At 50.0% G+C, this 25,374-nt stretch overlaps 1 protein-coding gene across 2 annotated transcripts in view; it reads left to right on the top strand.

Annotated features, from left to right (window-relative positions):
* The window catches only part of ptpdc1a (protein tyrosine phosphatase domain containing 1a), a 111,722-nt gene that overhangs the window by 74,570 nt on the left and 11,778 nt on the right, over positions 1-25,374 (top strand). For both annotated transcript variants that reach the window (XM_055913201.1, XM_055913203.1), the window contains exons 7-8: positions 1,628-1,807; positions 12,979-13,089. In XM_055913201.1, the coding sequence (XP_055769176.1) occupies positions 1,628-1,807; positions 12,979-13,089 (291 nt within the window). The remainder of the gene's footprint in view (positions 1-1,627; positions 1,808-12,978; positions 13,090-25,374) is intronic.

Below are 25,374 nucleotides of genomic sequence, written 5' to 3'. Positions count from 1 at the left end.
GACATGACACTTTGGCTGACGTGGCAGGTAAGACATGACAGTTTGACTGACGTGGCAGGTAAGACATGACACTTTGGCTGACGTGGCAGGTAAGACATGACAGTTTAACTGACGTGGCAGGTAAGACATGACAGGTAAGACATGACAGTTTAACTGACGTGGCAGGTAAGACATGACAGGTAAGACATGACACTTTGGCTGACGTGGCAGGTAAGACATGACAGTTTGACTGACGTGTCAGGTAAGACATGACAGGTAAGACATGACAGTTTTACTGACGTGGCAGGTAAGACATGGCAGGTAAGACATGTCAGTTTGACTGACGTGTCAGGTAAGACATGACAGGTAAGACATGACAGTTTGACTGACGTGGCAGGTAAGACATGACAGTTTGACTGACGTGGCAGGTAAGACATGACACTTTGGCTGACGTGGCAGGTAAGACATGACAGGTAAGACATGACAGTTTAACTGACGTGGCAGGTAAGACATGACAGTTTAACTGACGTGGGAGGTAAGACATGGCAGGTAAGACATGACAGTTTAACTGACGTGTCAGGTAAGACATGACAGGTAAGACATGACAGTTTTACTGACGTGGCAGGTAAGACATGGCAGGTAAGACATGTCAGTTTGACTGACGTGTCAGGTAAGACATGACAGGTAAGACATGACAGTTTGACTGACGTGGCAGGTAAGACATGACAGTTTGACTGACGTGGCAGGTAAGACATGACACTTTGGCTGACGTGGCAGGTAAGACATGACAGGTAAGACATGACAGTTTAACTGACGTGGCAGGTAAGACATGACAGTTTAACTGACGTGGGAGGTAAGACATGGCAGGTAAGACATGACAGTTTAACTGACGTGGCAGGTAAGACATGGCAGGTAAGACATGACAGTTTGACTGACGTGGCAGGTAAGACATGACAGGTAAGACATGACAGGTAAGACATGACACTTTGACTGACGTAGCAGGTAAGACATGACAATTTGACTGGCGTGGCAGGTAAGACATGACAGGTAAGACATGGCAGGTAAGACATGGCAGTTTGACTGACGTGGCAGGTAAGACATGACACTTTGGCTGACGTGGCAGGTAAGACATGACAGTTTGACTGACGTGGCAGGTAAGACATGACACTTTGACTGACTTGGCAGGTAAGACATGACAGGAAAGACATGACACTTTGGCTGACGTGGCAGGTAAGACATGACAGTTTGACTGACGTGGCAGGTAAGACATGACAGTTTGACTGACGTGGCAGGTAAGACATGACAGGTAAGACATGACACTTTGGCTGACATGACAGGTAAGACATGACTGCTGTATCTAGTTTTGTAACTCTTTATCCGAGTTTCACATTCAGTGTTACATTTTGATTGGTGTTTACCAGATCTGGGGTCAGATACTATTGAAATACTTTCTGCGTTTGCTTTAGCCTGCCTGGAGTGCCAGGTTGGCGTTCAAGGTCGGCGTGCCAGGTTGGCACCGTTTGAATGTGTGGGACTTTTTTTTCAATTGCTTCCATTGCAATAATCAGCTCAATCAAACACAGATGAAGTGTTTTAACTCAGGTGTGATGTTGACTACTAATACAATAGTGTGTGTGTGGTCCGGCAGACAGAGCTCAACTCCAGAGAAGGAGCCTGGGAGAGGCTGAGTCTAGAGAGAGACCCCGTGGTGCTGGCTGGTCTCATGTGGTCCTGGCTGGAGCAGCTCAAAGAGCCAATCATCTCCCCTCAGGATGTCCAGGCCCTGGGCCAGAAGAACTCTCAGCATGCACTCAACTCTCTGGAGAAGGTATGATGATGTCATGTACACACAATATCCCATAATGATAGTGAAAACAGGTTTTTAGACATTTTTTGCAAATATGGGTTGTTGCGTATTTAATATGGGTTGTCGCGTGGTTACTGTGGGTTATCGCGTGGTTACTGTGGGTTGTCGCGTGGTTACTGTGGGTTGTCGCGTGGTTACTGTGGGTTGTCGCGTGGTTACTGTGGGTTGTCGCGTGGTTTCTGTGGGTTGTCGCGTGGTTTCTGTGGGTTGTCGCGTGGTTACTGTGGGTTGTCGCGTGGTTACTGTGGGTTGTCGCGTGGTTTCTGTGGGTTGTCGCGTGGTTTCTGTGGGTTGTCGCGTGGTTTCTGTGGGTTGTCGCGTGGTTTCTGTGGGTTGTCGCGTGGTTTCTGTGGGTTGTCGCGTGGTTACTGTGGGTTGTCGCGTGGTTGATGTGGGTTGTCGCGTGGTTACTGTGGGTTGTCGCGTGGTTGATGTGGGTTATCGCGTGGTTACTGTGGGTTGTCGCGTGGTTACTGTGGGTTGTCGCGTGGTTTCTGTGGTTTGTTGCGTGGTTTCTGTGGGTTGTCGCGTGGTTTCTGTGGGTTGTCGTGTGGTTTCTGTGGGTTGTCGCGTGGTTTCTGTGGGTTGTCTCGTGGTTTCTGTGGGTTGTCGCGTGGTTTCTGTGGGTTGTCGCGTGGTTGATGTGGGTTGTCGCGTGGTTGATGTGGGTTGTCGCGTGGTTACTGTGGGTTGTCGCGTGGTTGATGTGGGTTGTCGCGTGGTTGATGTGGGTTGTCGCGTGGTTTCTGTGGGTTGTCGCGTGGTTGATGTGGGTTGTCGCGTGGTTGATGTGGGTTGTCGCGTGGTTACTGTGGGTTGTCGCGTGGTTGATGTGGGTTGTCGCGTGGTTGATGTGGGTTGTCGCGTGGTTGATGTGGGTTATCGCGTGGTTACTGTGGGTTGTCGCGTGGTTGATGTGGGTTGTCGCGTGGTTGATGTGGGTTGTCGCGTGGTTGATGTGGGTTATCGCGTGGTTTCTGTGGGTTGTCGCGTGGTTTCTGTGGGTTGTCGCGTGGTTTCTGTGGGTTGTCGCGTGGTTTCTGTGGGTTGTCGCGTGGTTTCTGTGGGTTGTCGCGTGGTTGATGTGGGTTGTCGCGTGGTTGATGTGGGTTGTCGCGTGGTTGATGTGGGTTGTCGCGTGGTTACTGTGGGTTGTCGCGTGGTTGATGTGGGTTGTCGCGTGGTTTCTGTGGGTTGTCGCGTGGTTACTGTGGGTTGTCGCGTGGTTGATGTGGGTTGTCGCGTGGTTGATGTGGGTTGTCGCGTGGTTACTGTGGGTTGTCGCGTGGTTGATGTGGGTTGTCGCGTGGTTGATGTGGGTTATCGCGTGGTTACTGTGGGTTGTCGCGTGGTTACTGTGGGTTGTCGCGTGGTTGATGTGGGTTGTCGCGTGGTTACTGTGGGTTGTCGCGTGGTTGATGTGGGTTATCGCGTGGTTTCTGTGGGTTATCGCGTGGTTTCTGTGGGTTGTCGCGTGGTTACTGTGGGTTGTCGCGTGGTTACTGTGGGTTGTCGCGTGGTTACTGTGGGTTGTCGCGTGGTTGATGTGGGTTGTCGCGTGGTTACTGTGGGTTGTCGCGTGGTTGATGTGGGTTGTCGTGTGGTTACTGTGGGTTGTCGCGTGGTTGATGTGGGTTATCGCGTGGTTACTGTGGGTTGTCGCGTGGTTACTGTGGGTTGTCGCGTGGTTGCTGTGGTTTGTCGCGTGGTTTCTGTGGGTTGTCGCGTGGTTTCTGTGGGTTGTCGCGTGGCTACTGTGGGTTGTCGCGTGGTTGATGTGGGTTATCGCGTGGTTACTGTGGGTTGTCGCGTGGTTACTGTGGGTTGTCGCGTGGTTACTGTGGGTTGTCGCGTGGTTGATGTGGGTTGTCGCGTGGTTACTGTGGGTTGTCGCGTGGTTACTGTGGGTTGTCGCGTGGTTACTGTGGGTTGTCGCGTGGTTGATGTGGGTTATCGCGTGGTTACTGTGGGTTGTCGCGTGGTTACTGTGGGTTGTCGCGTGGTTGATGTGGGTTGTCGCGTGGTTACTGTGGGTTGTCGCGTGGTTGATGTGGGTTGTCGCGTGGTTGATGTGGGTTGTCGCGTGGTTGATGTGGGTTATCGCGTGGTTACTGTGGGTTGTCGCGTGGTTACTGTGGGTTGTCGCGTGGTTACTGTGGGTTGTCGCGTGGTTACTGTGGGTTGTCGCGTGGTTACTGTGGGTTGTCGCGTGGTTACTGTGGGTTGTCGCGTGGTTACTGTGGGTTGTCGCGTGGTTACTGTGGGTTGTCGCGTGGTTACTGTGGGTTGTCGCGTGGTTACTGTGGGTTGTCGCGTGGTTACTGTGGGTTGTCGCGTGGTTACTGTGGGTTGTCGCGTGGTTACTGTGGGTTGTCGCGTGGTTACTGTGGGTTGTCGCGTGGTTACTGTGGGTTGTCGCGTGGTTACTGTGGGTTGTCGCGTGGTTACTGTGGGTTGTCGCGTGGTTACTGTGGGTTGTCGCGTGGTTACTGTGGGTTGTCGCGTGGTTGATGTGGGTTGTCGCGTGGTTGATGTGGGTTGTCGCGTGGTTACCGTGGGTTGTCGCGTGGTTACCGTGGGTTGTCGCGTGGTTACCGTGGGTTGTCGCGTGGTTACCGTGGGTTGTCGCGTGGTTACCGTGGGTTGTCGCGTGGTTACCGTGGGTTGTCGCGTGGTTACCGTGGGTTGTCGCGTGGTTTCTGTGGGTTGTCGCGTGGTTTCTGTGGGTTGTCGCGTGGTTTCTGTGGGTTGTCGCGTGGTTTCTGTGGGTTGTCGCGTGGTTACTGTGGGTTGTCGCGTGGTTGATGTGGGTTGTCGCGTGGTTGATGTGGGTTGTCGCGTGGTTGATGTGGGTTGTCGCGTGGTTGATGTGGGTTGTCGCGTGGTTGATGTGGGTTGTCGCGTGGTTGATGTGGGTTGTCGCGTGGTTGATGTGGGTTGTCGCGTGGTTACTGTGGGTTGTCGCGTGGTTACTGTGGGTTGTCGCGTGGTTACTGTGGGTTGTCGCGTGGTTACTGTGGGTTGTCGCGTGGTTACTGTGGGTTGTCGCGTGGTTACTGTGGGTTGTCGCGTGGTTACTGTGGGTTGTCGCGTGGTTGATGTGGGTTGTCGCGTGGTTGATGTGGGTTGTCGCGTGGTTGATGTGGGTTGTCGCGTGGTTGATATGGGTCGTAGCGTGGTTGATGTGGGGTTGTCGCGTGGTTGATGTGGGTTGTCGCGTGGTTGATGTGGGTTGTCGCGTGGTTGATGTGGGTTGATATGTGTTGTCGCGTGGTTGATGTGGGATTGTCGTGTGGTTACTGTGGGTTGTCGCGTGGTTGATGTGGGTTGTCGCGTGGTTGATGTGGGTTGTCGCGTGGTTGATGTGGGTTGTCGCGTGGTTACTGTGGGTTGCCGCGTGGTTGATGTGGGTTGTCGCGTGGTTTCTGTGGGTTGTCGCGTGGTTTCTGTGGGTTGTCGCGTGGTTTCTGTGGGTTGTCGCGTGGTTAGTGTGGGTTGTCGCGTGGTTAGTGCGGGTTGTCGCGTGGTTAGTGCGGGTTGTCGCGTGGTTAGTGCGGGTTGTCGCGTGGTTACTGTGGGTTGTCGCGTGGTTACTGTGGGTTGTCGCGTGGTTTATGTGGGTTGTCGCGTGGTTACTGTGGGTTGTCGCGTGGTTACTGTGGGTTGTCGCGTGGTTACTGTGGGTTGTCGCGTGGTTACTGTGGGTTGTCGCGTGGTTACTGTGGGTTGTCGCGTGGTTTCTGCGGGTTGTCGCCGGTTACTGCGGGTTGTCGCCGGTTACTGCGGGTTGTCGCGTGGTTACTGCGGGTTGTCGCGTGGTTACTGCGGGTTGTCGCGTGGTTACTGCGGGTTGTCGCGTGGTTACTGCGGGTTGTCTCGTGGTTACTGCGGGTTGTCGCGTGGTTGATGTGGGTTGTCGCGTGGTTACTGTGGGTTGTCGCGTGGTTGATGTGGGTTATCGCGCGGTTACTGTGGGTTGTCGCGCGGTTACTGTGGGTTGTCGCGTGGTTGATGTGGGTTGTCGCGTGGTTGATGTGGGTTGTCGCGTGGTTTCTGTGGGTTGTCGCGTGGTTTCTGTGGGTTGTCGCGTGGTTGATGTGGGTTGTCGCGTGGTTGATGTGGGTTGTCGCGTGGTTGATGTGGGTTGTCGCGTGGTTACTGTGGGTTGTCGCGTGGTTGATGTGGGTTATCGCGTGGTTTCTGTGGGTTATCGCGTGGTTACTGTGGGTTGTCGCGTGGTTGATGTGGGTTGTCGCGTGGTTGATGTGGGTTGTCGCGTGGTTACTGTGGGTTGTCGCGTGGTTGATGTGGGTTGTCGCGTGGTTGATGTGGGTTATCGCGTGGTTACTGTGGGTTGTCGCGTGGTTACTGTGGGTTGTCGCGTGGTTGATGTGGGTTGTCGCGTGGTTACTGTGGGTTGTCGCGTGGTTGATGTGGGTTATCGCGTGGTTTCTGTGGGTTATCGCGTGGTTTCTGTGGGTTGTCGCGTGGTTTCTGTGGGTTGTCGCGTGGTTTCTGTGGGTTGTCGCGTGGTTACTGTGGGTTGTCGCGTGGTTGATGTGGGTTGTCGCGTGGTTACTGTGGGTTGTCGCGTGGTTGATGTGGGTTGTCGCGTGGTTACTGTGGGTTGTCGCGTGGTTGATGTGGGTTGTCGCCGGTTACTGCGGGTTGTCGCCGGTTACTGCGGGTTGTCGCGTGGTTACTGCGGGTTGTCGCGTGGTTACTGCGGGTTGTCGCGTGGTTACTGCGGGTTGTCGCGTGGTTACTGCGGGTTGTCGCGTGGTTACTGCGGGTTGTCGCGTGGTTACTGCGGGTTGTCTCGTGGTTACTGCGGGTTGTCGCGTGGTTGATGTGGGTTGTCGCGTGGTTACTGTGGGTTGTCGCGTGGTTGATGTGGGTTATCGCGCGGTTACTGTGGGTTGTCGCGCGGTTACTGTGGGTTGTCGCGTGGTTGATGTGGGTTGTCGCGTGGTTTCTGTGGGTTGTCGCGTGGTTTCTGTGGGTTGTCGCGTGGTTTCTGTGGGTTGTCGCGTGGTTACTGTGGGTTGTCGCGTGGTTGATGTGGGTTGTCGCGTGGTTACTGTGGGTTGTCGCGTGGTTGATGTGGGTTGTCGCGTGGTTACTGTGGGTTGTCGCGTGGTTGATGTGGGTTGTCGCGTGGTTACTGTGGGTTGTCGCGTGGTTGATGTGGGTTATCGCGTGGTTACTGTGGGTTGTCGCGTGGTTACTGTGGGTTGTCGCGTGGTTGATGTGGGTTGTCGCGTGGTTTCTGTGGTTTGTCGCGTGGTTTCTGTGGGTTGTCGCGTGGTTTCTGTGGGTTGTCGCGTGGTTGATGTGGGTTGTCGCGTGGTTGATGTGGGTTGTCGCGTGGTTGATGTGGGTTGTCGCGTGGTTGATGTGGGTTGTCGCGTGGTTACTGTGGGTTGTCGCGTGGTTACTGTGGGTTGTCGCGTGGTTACTGTGGGTTGTCGCGTGGTTACTGTGGGTTGTCGCGTGGTTACTGTGGGTTGTCGCGTGGTTACTGTGGGTTGTCGCGTGGTTACTGTGGGTTGTCGCGTGGTTTCTGTGGGTTGTCGCGTGGTTTCTGTGGGTTGTCGCGTGGTTACTGTGGGTTGTCGCGTGGTTACTGTGGGTTGTCGCGTGGTTGATGTGGGTTGTCGCGTGGTTGATGTGGGTCGTCGCGTGGTTACTGCGGGTTGTCGCGTGGTTACTGCGGGTTGTCTTGTGGTTTCTGTGGGTTATCGCGTGGTTTCTGTGGGTTATCGCGTGGTTAGTGTGGGTTATCGCGTGGTTAGTGTGGGTTGTCGCGTGGTTACTGTGGGTTGTCGCGTGGTTAATGTGGGTTGTCGCGTGGTTGATATGGGCTGTCGCGTGGTTGATATGGGTTACAGCGTGGTTAATATGGGTTACAGCGTGGTTAATATGGGGTACCGCGTGGTTAATATGGGTCACCGCGTGGTTAATATGGGTCACCGCGTGGTTAATATGGGTCACAGCGTGGTTAATATGGGTCACAGCGTGGTTAATATGGGTCACAGCGTGGTTAATATGGGTCACAGCGTGGTTAATATGGGTTACAGCGTGGTTAATATGGGTTACCGCGTGGTTAATATGGGTTACAGCGTGGTTAATATGGGTTACAGGGTGGTTAATATGGGTTACCGCGTGGTTAATATGGGGTACAGCGTGATTAATATGGGGTATATATGGGTTACCGCGTGGTGAATATGGGTTACCGCGTGGTGAATATGGGTTACCGCGTGGTTAATATGGGGTACCGCGTGGTGAATATGGGTTACCGCGTGGTGAATATGGGTTACCGCGTGGTGAATATGGGTTACCGCGTGGTTAATATGGGTTACCGCGTGGTTAATATGGGTTACCGCGTGGTTAATATGGGTTACCGCGTGGTTAATATGGGTTACCGCGTGGTTAATATGGGTTACCGCGTGGTTAATATGGGGTTACCGCGTGGTTAATATGGGTTACCGCGTGGTTAATATGGGTTACAGCGTGGTTAATATGGGTTACAGCGTGGTTAATATGGGTTACCGCGTGGGTAATATGGGTTACCGCGTGGTTAATATGGGTTACAGAGTGGTTAATATGGGTTACAGCGTGGTTAATATGGGTTACCGCGTGGTTAATATGGGTTCACCGCGTGGTTAATATGGGTTACGGCGTGATTAATATGGGGTACATATGGGTTTCCGCATGGTTAATATGGGTTACCGCGTGGTTAATATGGGTTACCGCGTGGTTAATATGGGTTACCGCGTGGTTAATATGGGTTACCGCGTGATTAATATGGGGTACATATGGGTTTCCGCGTGGTTAATATGGGTTACCGCGTGGTTAATATGGGTTACCGCGTGGTTAATATGGGTTACCGCGTGGTTAATATGGGTTACCGCGTGGTTAAGATTGTATTTGAATATGATTCACTAGCTCTTAGAAAACAAAATAATAATTACAGGATAAGCTATTTCTATTGGGGATGCTATTGCTTGGGGATGAATACTGTCATTCATAAAAATCTGTAGAAGTATGTCATGTTTATTTTATTGTCGACGACCCACAGTGATTATTTTTCTACTTACATTTCGCAGCATTTACCCCATTTTTCCTTTTAAAAAAATGTTGTTTTTAAATTTGAGTTTTCTTAACACGGTACCGGTTACCGCGTGGTTAATATGGGTTACCGCGTGGTTAATATGGGTTACCGCGTGGTTAATATGGGTTACCGCGTGGTGAATATGGGGTTACCGCGTGGTGAATATGGGTTACAGCGTGGTTAATATGGGTTACAGCGTGGTTAATATGGGTTACCGCGTGGTTAATATGGGTTACAGGGTGGTTAATATGGGTTACCGTGTGGTTAATATGGGGTACAGCGTGATTAATATGGGGTATATATGGGTTACCGCGTGATTAATATGGGGTTACCGCGTGGTTAATATGGGGTACCGCGTGGTTAATTTGGGGTACCGCGTGGTTAATTTGGGGAACCGCGTGGTTAATATGGGGTACCGCGTGGTTAATTTGGGGTACCGCGTGGTTAATTTGGGGTACCGCGCGGTTAATATGGGGTACCGCGCGGTTAATATGGGTTACCGCGCGGTTAATATGGGTTACCGCGCGGTTAATATGGGTTACCGCGCGGTTAATATGGGTTACATCGCGGTCGGCGTGGGCCGATGCGTCGTTGGTATGGGCCGTCGCGTGGTTCATGTGCTTTGTCACATAGTGTGTAAACCGTAGATTTAAAAATAAATTATATTTGCTATGCATTTAGCAGACTTTTGTCCAAAATGATTTAGTCATGGGTACATATATTTTACGTATGGGTGGTCGTTGGAATGGAACCCACTACCCTGGCGTTACAAACTCAGTGGTTGATGTGGGTTACCGCGTGGTTGATGTGGGTTACCGCGTGGTTGATGTGGGTTACCGCGTGGTTGATGTGGGTTACCGCGTGGTTGATGTGGGTTGTCGCGTGGTTGATGTGGGTTATCGCGTGGTTGATGTGGGTTGTCGCGTGGTTTCTGTGGGTTGTCGCGTGGTTACTGTGGGTTGTCGCGTGGTTGATGTGGGTTGTCGCGTGGTTGATGTGGGTTGTCGCGTGGTTAGTGCGGGTTGTCGCGTGGTTGATGTGGGTTGTCGCGTGGTTGATGTGGGTTGTCGCGTGGTTACTGTGGGTTGTCGCGTGGTTGATGTGGGTTGTCGCGTGGTTACTGTGGGTTGTCGCGTGGTTACTGTGGGTTGTCGCGTGGTTGATGTGGGTTGTCGCGTGGTTGATGTGGGTTATCGCGTGGTTACTGTGGGTTGTCGCGTGGTTGATGTGGGTTGTCGCGTGGTTGATGTGGGTTGTCGCGTGGTTGATGTGGGTTGTCGCGTGGTTACTGTGGGTTGTCTCGTGGTTGATGTGGGTTGTCGCGTGGTTACTGTGGGTTGTCGCGTGGTTGATGTGGGTTGTCGCGTGGTTGATGTGGGTTGTCGCGTGGTTGATGTGGGTTGTCGCGTGGTTACTGTGGGTTGTCGCGTGGTTGATGTGGGTTGTCGCGTGGTTGATGTGGGTTGTCGCGTGGTTTCTGTGGGTTGTCGCGTGGTTTCTGTGGGTTGTCGCGTGGTTAGTGCGGGTTGTCGCGTGGTTGATGTGGGTTGTCGCGTGGTTGATGTGGGTTGTCGCGTGGTTACTGTGGGTTGTCGCGTGGTTGATGTGGGTTGTCGCGTGGTTACTGTGGGTTGTCGCGTGGTTGATGTGGGTTGTCGCGTGGTTGATGTGGGTTGTCGCGTGGTTGATGTGGGTTATCGCGTGGTTACTGTGGGTTGTCGCGTGGTTGATGTGGGTTGTCGCGTGGTTGATGTGGGTTGTCGCGTGGTTACTGTGGGTTGTCGCGTGGTTACTGTGGGTTGTCGCGTGGTTGATGTGGGTTGTCGCGTGGTTGATGTGGGGTTGTCGCGTGGTTGATATGGGTCGTCGCGTGGTTGATGTGGGGTTGTCGCGTGGTTGATGTGGGTTGTCGCGTGGTTTATGTGGGGTTGTCGCGTGGTTGATATGGGTCGTCGCGTGGTTGATGTGGGGTTGTCGCGTGGTTGATGTGGGTTGTCGCGTGGTTGATGTGGGTCGTCGCGTGGTTGATGTGGGTCGTCGCGTGGTTGATGTGGGGTTGTCGCGTGGTTGATGTGGGTTGTCGCGTGGTTGATGTGGGGTTGTCGCGTGGTTGATGTGGGTTGTGGCGTGGTTGATGTGGGTTGTGGCGTGGTTGATGTGGGTTACCGCGTGGTTGATGTGGGTTGTCGCGTGGTTGATGTGGGTTGTCGCGTGGTTGATGTGGGTTGTCGCGTGGTTACTGTGGGTTGTCGCGTGGTTGATGTGGGTTGTCGCGTGGTTGATGTGGGTTGTCGCGTGGTTACTGTGGGTTGTCGCGTGGTTGATGTGGGTTGTCGCGTGGTTGATGTGGGTTGTCGCGTGGTTGATGTGGGTTGTTGCGTGGTTACTGTGGGTTGTCGCGTGGTTACTGTGGGTTGTCGCGTGGTTGATGTGGGTTGTCGCGTGGTTGATGTGGGGTTGTCGCGTGGTTGATATGGGTCGTCGCGTGGTTGATGTGGGGTCGTCGCGTGGTTGATGTGGGTTGTCGCGTGGTTGATGTGGGGTTGTCGCGTGGTTACTGTGGGTTGTCGCGTGGTTACTGTGGGTTGTCGCGTGGTTGATGTGGGTTGTCGCGTGGTTGATGTGGGTTGTCGCGTGGTTGATGTGGGTTGTCGCGTGGTTACTGTGGGTTGTCGCGTGGTTGATGTGGGTTGTCGCGTGGTTGATGTGGGTTGTCGCGTGGTTTCTGTGGGTTGTCGCGTGGTTTCTGTGGGTTGTCGCGTGGTTAGTGCGGGTTGTCGCGTGGTTGATGTGGGTTGTCGCGTGGTTGATGTGGGTTGTCGCGTGGTTACTGTGGGTTGTCGCGTGGTTGATGTGGGTTGTCGCGTGGTTACTGTGGGTTGTCGCGTGGTTGATGTGGGTTGTCGCGTGGTTGATGTGGGTTGTCGCGTGGTTGATGTGGGTTATCGCGTGGTTACTGTGGGTTGTCGCTTGGTTGATGTGGGTTGTCGCGTGGTTGATGTGGGTTGTCGCGTGGTTACTGTGGGTTGTCGCGTGGTTACTGTGGGTTGTCGCGTGGTTGATGTGGGTTGTCGCGTGGTTGATGTGGGGTTGTCGCGTGGTTGATATGGGTCGTCGCGTGGTTGATGTGGGGTTGTCGCGTGGTTGATGTGGGTTGTCGCGTGGTTGATGTGGGGTTGTCGCGTGGTTGATATGGGTCGTCGCGTGGTTGATGTGGGGTTGTCGCGTGGTTGATGTGGGTTGTCGCGTGGTTGATGTGGGTCGTCGCGTGGTTGATGTGGGTCGTCGCGTGGTTGATGTGGGGTTGTCGCGTGGTTGATGTGGGTTGTCGCGTGGTTGATGTGGGGTTGTCGCGTGGTTGATGTGGGTTGTGGCGTGGTTGATGTGGGTTGTGGCGTGGTTGATGTGGGTTACCGCGTGGTTGATGTGGGTTGTCGCGTGGTTGATGTGGGTTGTCGCGTGGTTGATGTGGGTTGTCGCGTGGTTACTGTGGGTTGTCGCGTGGTTGATGTGGGTTGTCGCGTGGTTGATGTGGGTTGTCGCGTGGTTACTGTGGGTTGTCGCGTGGTTGATGTGGGTTGTCGCGTGGTTGATGTGGGTTGTCGCGTGGTTGATGTGGGTTGTTGCGTGGTTACTGTGGGTTGTCGCGTGGTTACTGTGGGTTGTCGCGTGGTTGATGTGGGTTGTCGCGTGGTTGATGTGGGGTTGTCGCGTGGTTGATATGGGTCGTCGCGTGGTTGATGTGGGGTCGTCGCGTGGTTGATGTGGGTTGTCGCGTGGTTGATGTGGGGTTGTCGCGTGGTTACTGTGGGTTGTCGCGTGGTTGATGTGGGTTGTCGCGTGGTTGATGTGGGTTGTCGCGTGGTTGATGTGGGGTTGTCGCGTGGTTGATGTGGGGTTGTCGCGTGGTTGATAATAAACAGGAAATCCAGAATCCTCCAACCAGAATTTTCAGTAAAACCTGAGAATTTTGGAACCCTAATTCTCTCTGTCTGTTCGTTGTGGTCCTGTCCTCCAGGGCCACAGACTGACCCTGCTCTGCATCTTGGACTGTGCTGCTCATCTGCTGGCCTTACCTGACAAGGAGGAAGCTGACTTCCTCAATCGCACCATCAGGGTGTTCACTAAGGTACGTACTCTGGGTGAAGGACGCGTGAACAACTATCCCTGTGATTCAGAATAAGAAAGCCATGTGTGTGTTCTAAATGCCGCCCTGTTCTCGATATAGTGCACTACTTTAAACCAGAGCCTATGGCACGCTGTTCCCTATATAGTGCACTACTTTAAACCAGAGCCCTATGCCACGCTGTTCCCTATATAGTGCACTACTTTAAACCAGAGCCCTATGGCACGCTGTTCCCTATATAGTGCACTACTTTAAACCAGAGCCTATGACACGCTGTTCCCTATATAGTGCACTACTTTAAACCAGAGCCCTATGGCACGCTGTTCCCTATATAGTGCACTACTTTAAACCAGAGCCCTATGGCACGCTGTTCCCTATATAGTGCACTACTTTAAACCAGAGCCCTATGCCACGCTGTTCCCTATATAGTGCACTACTTTAAACCAGAGCCTATGGCACGCTGTTCCCTATATAGTGCACTACTTTAAACCAGAGCCCTAGGGCACGCTGTTCCCTATATAGTGCACTACTTTAAACCAGAGCCCTATGGCACGCTGTTCCCTATATAGTGCACTACTTTAAACCAGAGCCTAGGGCACACTGTTCCCTATATAGTGCACTACTTTAAACCAGAGCCTATGGCACGCTGTTCCCTATATAGTGCACTACTTTAAACCAGAGCCCTATGCCACGCTGTTCCCTATATAGTGCACTACTTTAAACCAGAGCCCTATGGCACGCTGTTCCCTATATAGTGCACTACTTTAAACCAGAGCCCTATAGCACGCTGTTCCCTATATAGTGCACTACTTTAGACCAGAGCCCTATGGCACGCTGTTCCCTATATAGTGCACTACTTTAAACCAGAGCCCTATGGCACACTGTTCCCTATATAGTGCACTACTTTAAACCAGAGCCCTATGGCACGCTGTTCCCTATATAGTGCACTACTTTAAACCAGAGCCCTATGGCACGCTGTTCCCTATATAGTGCACTACTTTAAACCAGAGCCCTATGGCACGCTGTTCCCTATATAGTGCACTACTTTAAACCAGAGCCCTATAGCACGCTGTTCCCTATATAGTGCACTACTTTAAACCAGAGCCCTATGGCACACTGTTCCCTATATAGTGCACTACTTTAAACCAGAGCCCTATAGCACGCTGTTCCCTATATAGTGCACTACTTTAAACCAGAGCCCTATGGCACGCTGTTCCCTATATAGTGCACTACTTTAAACCAGAGCCTAGGGCACGCTGTTCCCTATATAGTGCACTACTGTTACCCAGAGCCCTATAGCACGCTGTTCCCTATATAGTGCACTACTTTAAACCAGAGCCCTATGCTACGCTGTTCCCTATATAGTGCACTACTTTAAACCAGAGCCTAGGGCACGCTGTTCCCTATATAGTGCACTACTTTAAACCAGAGCCTAGGGCACGCTGTTCCCTATATAGTGCACTACTTTAAACCAGAGCCTATGCCACGCTGTTCCCTATATAGTGCACTACTTTAAACCAGAGCCCTATGGCACGCTGTTCCCTATATAGTGCACTACTTTAAACCAGAGCCCTATAGCACGCTGTTCCCTATATAGTGCACTACTTTAAACCAGAGCCTATGGCATGCTGTTCCCTATATAGTGCACTACTTTAAACCAGAGCCCTATGGCACACTGTTCCCTATATAGTGCACTACTTTAAACCAGAGCCCTAGGGCACGCTGTTCCCTATATAGTGCACTACTTTAAACCAGAGCCTATGGCACGCTGTTCCCTATATAGTGCACTACTTTAAACCAGAGCCCTATGGCACGCTGTTCCCTATATAGTGCACTACTTTAAACCAGAGCCTAGGGCACGCTGTTCCCTATATAGTGCACTACTTTAAACCAGAGCCCTATAGCACGCTGTTCCCTATATAGTGCACTACTTTAAACCAGAGCCCTATGGCACGCTGTTCCCTATATAGTGCACTACATTAAACCAGAGCCTAGGGCACGCTGTTCCCTATATAGTGCACTACTTTAAACCAGAGCCCTAGGGCACGCTGTTCCCTATATAGTGCACTACTTTAAACCAGAGCCCTAGGGCACGCTGTTCCCTATATAGTGCACTACTTTAAACCAGAGCCCTATAGCACGCTGTTCCCTATATAGTGCACTACTTTAAACCAGAGCCCTATGGCACGCTGTTCCCTATATAGTGCACTACTTTAAACCAGAGCCCTATAGCACGCTGTTCCCTATATAGTGCACTACTTTAAACCAGAGCCTATGGCACGCTGTTCCCTATATAGTGCACTACTTTAAACCAGAGCCCTATGGCACGCTGTTCCCTATATAGTGCACTACTTTAAACCAGAGCCCTATGGCACGCTGTTCCCTATATAGTGCACTACTTTAAACCAGAGCCCTATGTCACGCTGTTCCCTATATAGTGCACTACTTTAAACCAGAGCCCTATGGAAGGCTGTTCCCTATATAGTGCACTACTTTAAACCAGAGCCTATGGCACGCTGTTCCCTATATAGTGCACTACTTTAAACCAGAGCCTATAGCACGCTGTTCCCTATATAGTGCACTACTGTTACCCAGAGCCCTATGCTACGCTGTTCCCTATATAGTGCACTACTTTAAACCAGAGCCTATGCCACGCTGTTCCCTATATAGTGCACTACTTTAAACCAGAGCCTATGGTACGCTGTTCCCTATATAGTGCACTACTTTAAACCAGAGCCCTATAGCACGCTGTTCCCTATATAGTGCACTACTTTAAACCAGAGCCCTAGGGCACGCTGTTCCCTATATAGTGCACTACATTAAACCAGAGCCTATGGCACGCTGTTCCCTATATAGTGCACTACTTTAAACCAGAGCCTATGGCACGCTGTTCCCTATATAGTGCACTACTTTAAACCAGAGCCTATAGCACGCTGTTCCCTATATAGTGCACTACTTTAAACCAGAGCCCTATAGCACGCTGTTCCCTATATAGTGCACTACTTTAAACCAGAGCCCTATGGCACGCTGTTCCCTATATAGTGCACTACTTTAAACCAGAGCCCTATGCTACGCTGTTCCCTATATAGTGCACTACTTTAAACCAGAGCCCTATAGCACGCTGTTCCCTATATAGTGCACTACTTTAAACCAGAGCCCTATGCTACGCTGTTCCCTATATAGTGCACTACTTTAGACCAGAGCCCTATGGCACGCTGTTCCCTATATAGTGCACTACTTTAAACCAGAGCCCTATGGCACGCTGTTCCCTATATAGTGCACTACTTTAAACCAGAGCCCTATGGCACGCTGTTCCCTATATAGTGCACTACTTTAAACCAGAGCCTATGGCACGCTGTTCCCTATATAGTGCACTACTTTAAACCAGAGCCTATGGCACGCTGTTCCCTATATAGTGCACTACTTTAAACCAGAGCCTATGGCACGCTGTTCCCTATATAGTGCACTACTTTAAACCAGAGCCCTATAGCACGCTGTTCCCTATATAGTGCACTACTTTAAACCAGAGCCTATGTCACGCTGTTCCCTATATAGTGCACTACTTTAAACCAGAGCCCTATGGCACGCTGTTCCCTATATAGTGCACTACTTTAAACCAGAGCCTATGGCACGCTGTTCCCTATATAGTGCACTACTTTAAACCAGAGCCCTATGGCACGCTGTTCCCTATATAGTGCACTACTTTAAACCAGAGCCCTATGGCACGCTGTTCCCTATATAGTGCACTACTTTAAACCAGAGCCCTATAGCACGCTGTTCCCTATATAGTGCACTACTTTAAACCAGAGCCCTATAGCACGCTGTTCCCTATATAGTGCACTACTTTAAACCAGAGCCCTATAGCACGCTGTTCCCTATATAGTGCACTACTTTAAACCAGAGCCCTATAGCACGCTGTTCCCTATATAGTGCACTACTTTAAACCAGAGCCCTATAGCACGCTGTTCCCTATATAGTGCACTACTTTAAACCAGAGCCTAGGGCACGCTGTTCCCTATATAGTGCACTACTTTAAACCAGAGCCCTATGGCACGCTGTTCCCTATATAGTGCACTACTTTAAACCAGGGCCCTAGGGCACGCTGTTCCCTATATAGTGCACTACTTTAAACCAGAGCCCTATAGCACGCTGTTCCCTATATAGTGCACTACTTTAAACCAGAGCCCTATGGCACGCTGTTCCCTATATAGTGCACTACTTTAAACCAGAGCCTATGGCACGCTGTTCCCTATATAGTGCACTACTTTAAACCAGAGCCCTATGGCACGCTGTTCCCTATATAGTGCACTACTTTAAACCAGAGCCCTATAGCACGCTGTTCCCTATATAGTGCACTACTTTAAACCAGAGCCCTATGGCACGCTGTTCCCTATATAGTGCACTACTTTAAACCAGAGCCTATGGCACGCTGTTCCCTATATAGTGCACTACTTTAAACCAGAGCCTATGGCACACTGTTCCCTATATAGTGCACTACTTTAAACCAGAGCCTATGGCACACTGTTCCCTATATAGTGCACTACTTTAAACCAGAGCCTATGGCACACTGTTCCCTATATAGTGCACTACTTTAAACCAGAGCCTAGGGCACGCTGTTCCCTATATAGTGCACTACTTTAAACCAGAGCCTAGGGCACGCTGTTCCCTATATAGTGCACTACTTTAAACCAGAGCCCTATAGCACGCTGTTACCTATATAGTGCACTACTTTAAACCAGAGCCCTATGGCACGCTGTTCCCTATATAGTGCACTACTTTAAACCAGAGCCCTATGGCACGCTGTTCCCTATATAGTGCACTACTTTAAACCAGAGCCCTATGGCACGCTGTTCCCTATATAGTGCACTACTTTAAACCAGAGCCCTATAGCACGCTGTTCCCTATATAGTGCACTACTTTAAACCAGAGCCCTATGGCATGCTGTTCCCTATATAGTGCACTACTTTAAACCAGAGCCCTATGGCACACTGTTCCCTATATAGTGCACTACTTTAAACCAGAGCCCTATGCCACGCTGTTCCCTATATAGTGCACTACTTTAAACCAGAGCCTATGCTACGCTGTTCCCTATATAGTGCACTACTTTAAACCAGAGCCTAGGGCACGCTGTTCCCTATATAGTGCACTACTTTAAACCAGAGCCTAGGGCACGCTGTTCCCTATATAGTGCACTACTTTAAACCAGAGCCTAGGGCACGCTGTTCCCTATATAGTGCACTACTTTAGACCAGAGCCCTATGGCACACTGTTCCCTATATAGTGCACTACTTTAAACCAGAGCCTAGGGCACGCTGTTCCCTATATAGTGCACTACTTTAAACCAGAGCCCTATGGCACGCTGTTCCCTATATAGTGCACTACTTTAAACCAGAGCCTATGTCACGCTGTTCCCTATATAGTGCACTACTTTAAACCAGAGCCTATGGCACGCTGTTCCCTATATAGTGCACTACTTTAAACCAGAGCCTATGGCACGCTGTTCCCTATATAGTGCACTACTTTAGACCAGAGCCCTATGGCACGCTGTTCCCTATATAGTGCACTACTTTAAACCAGAGCCCTATGCCACGCTGTTCCCTATATAGTGCACTACTTTAAACCAGAGCCTATGGCACGCTGTTCCCTATATAGTGCACTACTTTAAACCAGAGCCCTATAGCACGCTGTTCCCTATATAGTGCACTACTTTAAACCAGAGCCCTATGGCACGCTGTTCCCTATATAGTGCACTACTTTAAACCAGAGCCTATGTCACGCTGTTCCCTATATAGTGCACTACTTTAAACCAGAGCCCTATGGCACGCTGTTCCCTATATAGTGCACTACTTTAAACCAGAGCCCTAGGGCACGCTGTTCCCTATATAGTGCACTACTTTAAACCAGAGCCCTATGGCACGCTGTTCCCTATATAGTGCACTACTTTAAACCAGAGCCCTATGGCACACTGTTCCCTATATAGTGCACTACTTTAAACCAGAGCCCTATGGCACGCTGTTCCCTATATAGTGCACTACTTTAAACCAGAGCCCTAGGGCACGCTGTTCCCTATATAGTGCACTACTTTAAACCAGAGCCCTATGGCACGCTGTTCCCTATATAGTGCACTACTTTAAACCAGAGCCCTATGCCACGCTGTTCCCTATATAGTGCACTACTTTAAACCAGAGCCTATGGCACGCTGTTCCCTATATAGTGCACTACTTTAAACCAGAGCCCTATGGCACGCTGTTCCCTATATAGTGCACTACTTTAAACCAGAGCCCTAGGGCACGCTGTTCCCTATATAGTGCACTACTTTAAACCAGAGCCCTATGGCACGCTGTTCCCTATATAGTGCACTACTTTAAACCAGAGCCCTATGGCACGCTGTTCCCTATATAGTGCACTACTTTAAACCAGAGCCCTATGGCACGCTGTTCCCTATATAGTGCACTACTTTAAACCAGAGCCCTATGGCACGCTGTTCCCTATATAGTGCACTACTTTAAACCAGAGCCCTATGGCACGCTGTTCCCTATATAGTGCACTACTTTAAACCAGAGCCCTATGCTACGCTGTTCCCTATATAGTGCACTACTTTAAACCAGAGCCCTATGGCACACTGTTCCCTATATAGTGCACTACTTTAAACCAGAGCCTATGACACGCTGTTCCCTATATAGTGCACTACATTAAACCAGAGCCCTATGGCACGCTGTTCCCTATATAGTGCACTACTTTAAACCAGAGCCCTATAGCACGCTGTTCCCTATATAGTGCACTACTTTAAACCAGAGCCCTATAGCACGCTGTTCCCTATATAGTGCACTACTTTAAACCAGAGCCCTATAGCACGCTGTTCCCTATATAGTGCACTACTTTAAACCAGAGCCTATGGCACGCTGTTCCCTATATAGTGCACTACTTTAAACCAGAGCCCTATGCCACGCTGTTCCCTATATAGTGCACTACTTTAAACCAGAGCCCTATGGCACGCTGTTCCCTATATAGTGCACTACTTTAGACCAGAGCCCTATGGCACGCTGTTCCCTATATAGTGCACTACTTTAAACCAGAGCCCTAGGGCACGCTGTTCCCTATATAGTGCACTACTTTAAACCAGAGCCCTATGGCACGCTGTTCCCTATATAGTGCACTACTTTAAACCAGAGCCTATGGCACGCTGTTCCCTATATAGTGCACTACTTTAAACCAGAGCCTATGGCACGCTGTTCCCTATATAGTGCACTACATTAAACCAGAGCCTATGCCATGCTGTTCCCTATATAGTGCACTACTTTAAACCAGAGCCCTATGGCACGCTGTTCCCTATATAGTGCACTACTTTAAACCAGAGCCCTATAGCACGCTGTTCCCTATATAGTGCACTACATTAAACCAGAGCCTATGCCATGCTGTTCCCTATATAGTGCACTACTTTAAACCAGAGCCCTATGGCACGCTGTTCCCTATTATAGTGCACTACTTTAAACCAGAGCCTAGGGCACGCTGTTCCCTATATAGTGCACTACTTTAAACCAGAGCCCTATGGCACGCTGTTCCCTATATAGTGCACTACTTTAAACCAGAGCCTAGGGCACGCTGTTCCCTATATAGTGCACTACTTTAAACCAGAGCCCTATGGCACGCTGTTCCCTATATAGTGCACTACTTTAAACCAGAGCCCTATGGCACGCTGTTCCCTATATAGTGCACTACTTTAAACCAGAGCCTATGGCACGCTGTTCCCTATATAGTGCACTACTTTAAACCAGAGCCCTATGGCATGCTGTTCCCTATATAGTGCACTACTTTAAACCAGAGCCCTATGGCACACTGTTCCCTATATAGTGCACTACTTTAAACCAGAGCCTATGGCACACTGTTCCCTATATAGTGCACTACTTTAAACCAGAGCCCTATAGCACGCTGTTCCCTATATAGTGCACTACTTTAAACCAGAGCCCTATGGCACGCTGTTCCCTATATAGTGCACTACTTTAAACCAGAGCCCTATAGCACGCTGTTCCCTATATAGTGCACTACTTTAAACCAGAGCCTATGGCACGCTGTTCCCTATATAGTGCACTACTTTAAACCAGAGCCCTATAGCACGCTGTTCCCTATATAGTGCACTACTTTAAACCAGAGCCTAGGGCACGCTGTTCCCTATATAGTGCACTACTTTAAACCAGAGCCTATGGCACGCTGTTCCCTATATAGTGCACTACTTTAAACCAGAGCCTATGGCACGCTGTTCCCTATATAGTGCACTACTTTAAACCAGAGCCCTATAGCACGCTGTTCCCTATATAGTGCACTACTTTAAACCAGAGCCTATGGCACGCTGTTCCCTATATAGTGCACTACTTTAAACCAGAGCCCTATGGCACGCTGTTCCCTATATAGTGCACTACTTTAAACCAGAGCCTATGGCACGCTGTTCCCTATATAGTGCACTACTTTAAACCAGAGCCCTATGCCATGCTGTTCCCTATATAGTGCACTACTTTAAACCAGAGCCCTATGGCACGCTGTTCCCTATATAGTGCACTACTTTAAACCAGAGCCTATGGCACGCTGTTCCCTATATAGTGCACTACTTTAAACCAGAGCCTATGGCACGCTGTTCCCTATATAGTGCACTACTTTAAACCAGAGCCTAGGGCACGCTGTTCCCTATATAGTGCACTACTTTAAACCAGAGCCTATGGCACGCTGTTCCCTATATAGTGCACTACTTTAAACCAGAGCCTATGGCACGCTGTTCCCTATATAGTGCACTACTTTAAACCAGAGCCCTATGCTACGCTGTTCCCTATATAGTGCACTACTTTAAACCAGAGCCTATGGCACACTGTTCCCTATATAGTGCACTACTTTAAACCAGAGCCTATGGCACACTGTTCCCTATATAGTGCACTACTTTAAACCAGAGCCTATGGCACACTGTTCCCTATATAGTGCACTACTTTAAACCAGAGCCTAGGGCACGCTGTTCCCTATATAGTGCACTACTTTAAACCAGAGCCTAGGGCACGCTGTTCCCTATATAGTGCACTACTTTAGACCAGAGCCCTATGGCACGCTGTTCCCTATATAGTGCACTACTTTAAACCAGAGCCTATGGCACGCTGTTCCCTATATAGTGCACTACTTTAAACCAGAGCCTATGGCACGCTGTTCCCTATATAGTGCACTACTTTAAACCAGAGCCCTATGCCACGCTGTTCCCTATATAGTGCACTACTTTAAACCAGAGCCTATGGCACGCTGTTCCCTATATAGTGCACTACTTTAAACCAGAGCCTATGGCACGCTGTTCCCTATATAGTGCACTACTTTAAACCAGAGCCTATGGCACGCTGTTCCCTATATAGTGCACTACTTTAGACCAGAGCCCTATGGCACGCTGTTCCCTATATAGTGCACTACTTTAAACCAGAGCCTATGGCACGCTGTTCCCTATATAGTGCACTACTTTAAACCAGAGCCCTATGCTACGCTGTTCCCTATATAGTGCACTACTTTAAACCAGAGCCTATGGCACGCTGTTCCCTATATAGTGCACTACTTTAAACCAGAGCCCTATGGCACGCTGTTCCCTATATAGTGCACTACTTTAAACCAGAGCCTATGGCACGCTGTTCCCTATATAGTGCACTACTTTAGACCAGAGCCCTATGGCACGCTGTTCCCTATATAGTGCACTACTTTAAACCAGAGCCCTATGGCACGCTGTTCCCTATATAGTGCACTACTTTAAACCAGAGCCTATGGCACGCTGTTCCCTATATAGTGCACTACTTTAAACCAGAGCCCTATGGCACGCTGTTCCCTATATAGTGCACTACTTTAAACCAGAGCCCTATAGCACGCTGTTCCCTATATAGTGCACTACTTTAAACCAGAGCCTATGGCACGCTGTTCCCTATATAGTGCACTACTTTAAACCAGAGCCTATGCTACGCTGTTCCCTATATAGTGCACTACTTTAAACCAGAGCCTATGGCACGCTGTTCCCTATATAGTGCACTACTTTAAACCAGAGCCTATGGCACACTGTTCCCTATATAGTGCACTACTTTAAACCAGAGCCTATGGCACGCTGTTCCCTATATAGTGCACTACTTTAAACCAGAGCCCTATGGCACGCTGTTCCCTATATAGTGCACTACTTTAAACCAGAGCCCTATGGCACGCTGTTCCCTATATAGTGCACTACTTTAAACCAGAGCCCTATAGCACGCTGTTCCCTATATAGTGCACTACTTTAAACCAGAGCCCTATGGCACGCTGTTCCCTATATAGTGCACTACTTTAAACCAGAGCCCTATGGCACGCTGTTCCCTATATAGTGCACTACTTTAAACCAGAGCCCTATGGCACGCTGTTCCCTTTATAGTGCACTACTTTAAACCAGAGCCCTATGACACGCTGTTCCCTATATAGTGCACTACTTTAAACCAGAGCCCTATGGCACGCTGTTCCCTATATAGTGCACTACTTTAAACCAGAGCCCTAGGGCACGCTGTTCCCTATATAGTGCACTACTTTAAACCAGAGCCCTATAGCACGCTGTTCCCTATATAGTGCACTACTTTAAACCAGAGCCTAGGGCACGCTGTTCCCTATATAGTGCACTACTTTAAACCAGAGCCTATGGCACGCTGTTCCCTATATAGTGCACTACTTTAAACCAGAGCCTATGGCACGCTGTTCCCTATATAGTGCACTACTTTAAACCAGAGCCTATGGCACGCTGTTCCCTATATAGTGCACTACTTTAAACCAGAGCCCTATGGCACACTGTTCCCTATATAGTGCACTACTGTTACCCAGAGCCCTATGCTACGCTGTTCCCTATATAGTGCACTACTTTAAACCAGAGCCCTATGCCACGCTGTTCCCTATATAGTGCACTACTTTAAACCAGAGCCCTATGCTACGCTGTTCCCTATATAGTGCACTACTTTAAACCAGAGCCCTATGCCACGCTGTTCCCTATATAGTGCACTACTTTAAACCAGAGCCCTATAGCACGCTGTTCCCTATATAGTGCACTACTTTAAACCAGAGCCTATGGCACGCTGTTCCCTATATAGTGCACTACTTTAAACCAGAGCCCTATGGCACGCTGTTCCCTATATAGTGCACTACTTTAAACCAGAGCCCTATGGCACGCTGTTCCCTATATAGTGCACTACTTTAAACCAGAGCCTATGGCACGCTGTTCCCTATATAGTGCACTACTTTAAACCAGAGCCCTATAGCACGCTGTTCCCTATATAGTGCACTACTTTAAACCAGAGCCCTATAGCACGCTGTTCCCTATATAGTGCACTACTTTAAACCAGAGCCTAGTGCACGCTGTTCCCTATATAGTGCACTACATTAAACCAGAGCCCTATGGCACGCTGTTCCCTATATAGTGCACTACTTTAAACCAGAGCCCTATGGCACGCTGTTCCCTATATAGTGCACTACTTTAAACCAGAGCCCTATGGCACGCTGTTCCCTATATAGTGCACTACTTTAAACCAGAGCCCTATGGCACGCTGTTCCCTATATAGTGCACTACTTTAAACCAGAGCCCTATGCTACGCTGTTCCCTATATAGTGCACTACTTTAAACCAGAGCCTAGGGCACGCTGTTCCCTATATAGTGCACTACTTTAAACCAGAGCCTATGGCACGCTGTTCCCTATATAGTGCACTACTTTAAACCAGAGCCCTATAGCACGCTGTTCCCTATATAGTGCACTACTTTAAACCAGAGCCCTATGGCACGCTGTTCCCTATATAGTGCACTACTTTAAACCAGAGCCTAGGGCACGCTGTTCCCTATATAGTGCACTACTTTAAACCAGAGCCTAGGGCACGCTGTTCCCTATATAGTGCACTACTTTAAACCAGAGCCCTATGGCACGCTGTTCCCTATATAGTGCACTACTTTAAACCAGAGCCTATGGCACGCTGTTCCCTATATAGTGCACTACTTTAAACCAGAGCCTAGGGCACGCTGTTCCCTATATAGTGCACTACTTTAAACCAGAGCCTATGGCACGCTGTTCCCTATATAGTGCACTACTTTAAACCAGAGCCCTATGCCACGCTGTTCCCTATATAGTGCACTACTTTAAACCAGAGCCCTAGGGCACACTGTTCCCTATATAGTGCACTACATTAAACCAGAGCCTAGGGCACGCTGTTCCCTATATAGTGCACTACTTTAAACCAGAGCCCTATGGCACGCTGTTCCCTATATAGTGCACTACTTTAAACCAG

This window comes from Salvelinus fontinalis, unplaced genomic scaffold, assembly GCF_029448725.1.
Source record: "Salvelinus fontinalis isolate EN_2023a unplaced genomic scaffold, ASM2944872v1 scaffold_0275, whole genome shotgun sequence".
Classification (NCBI taxonomy): Eukaryota; Metazoa; Chordata; class Actinopteri; order Salmoniformes; family Salmonidae; genus Salvelinus; species Salvelinus fontinalis.
Note: the sequence above shows the minus strand (reverse complement) of the source record. Positions and strands in the feature narration are given on the sequence as shown.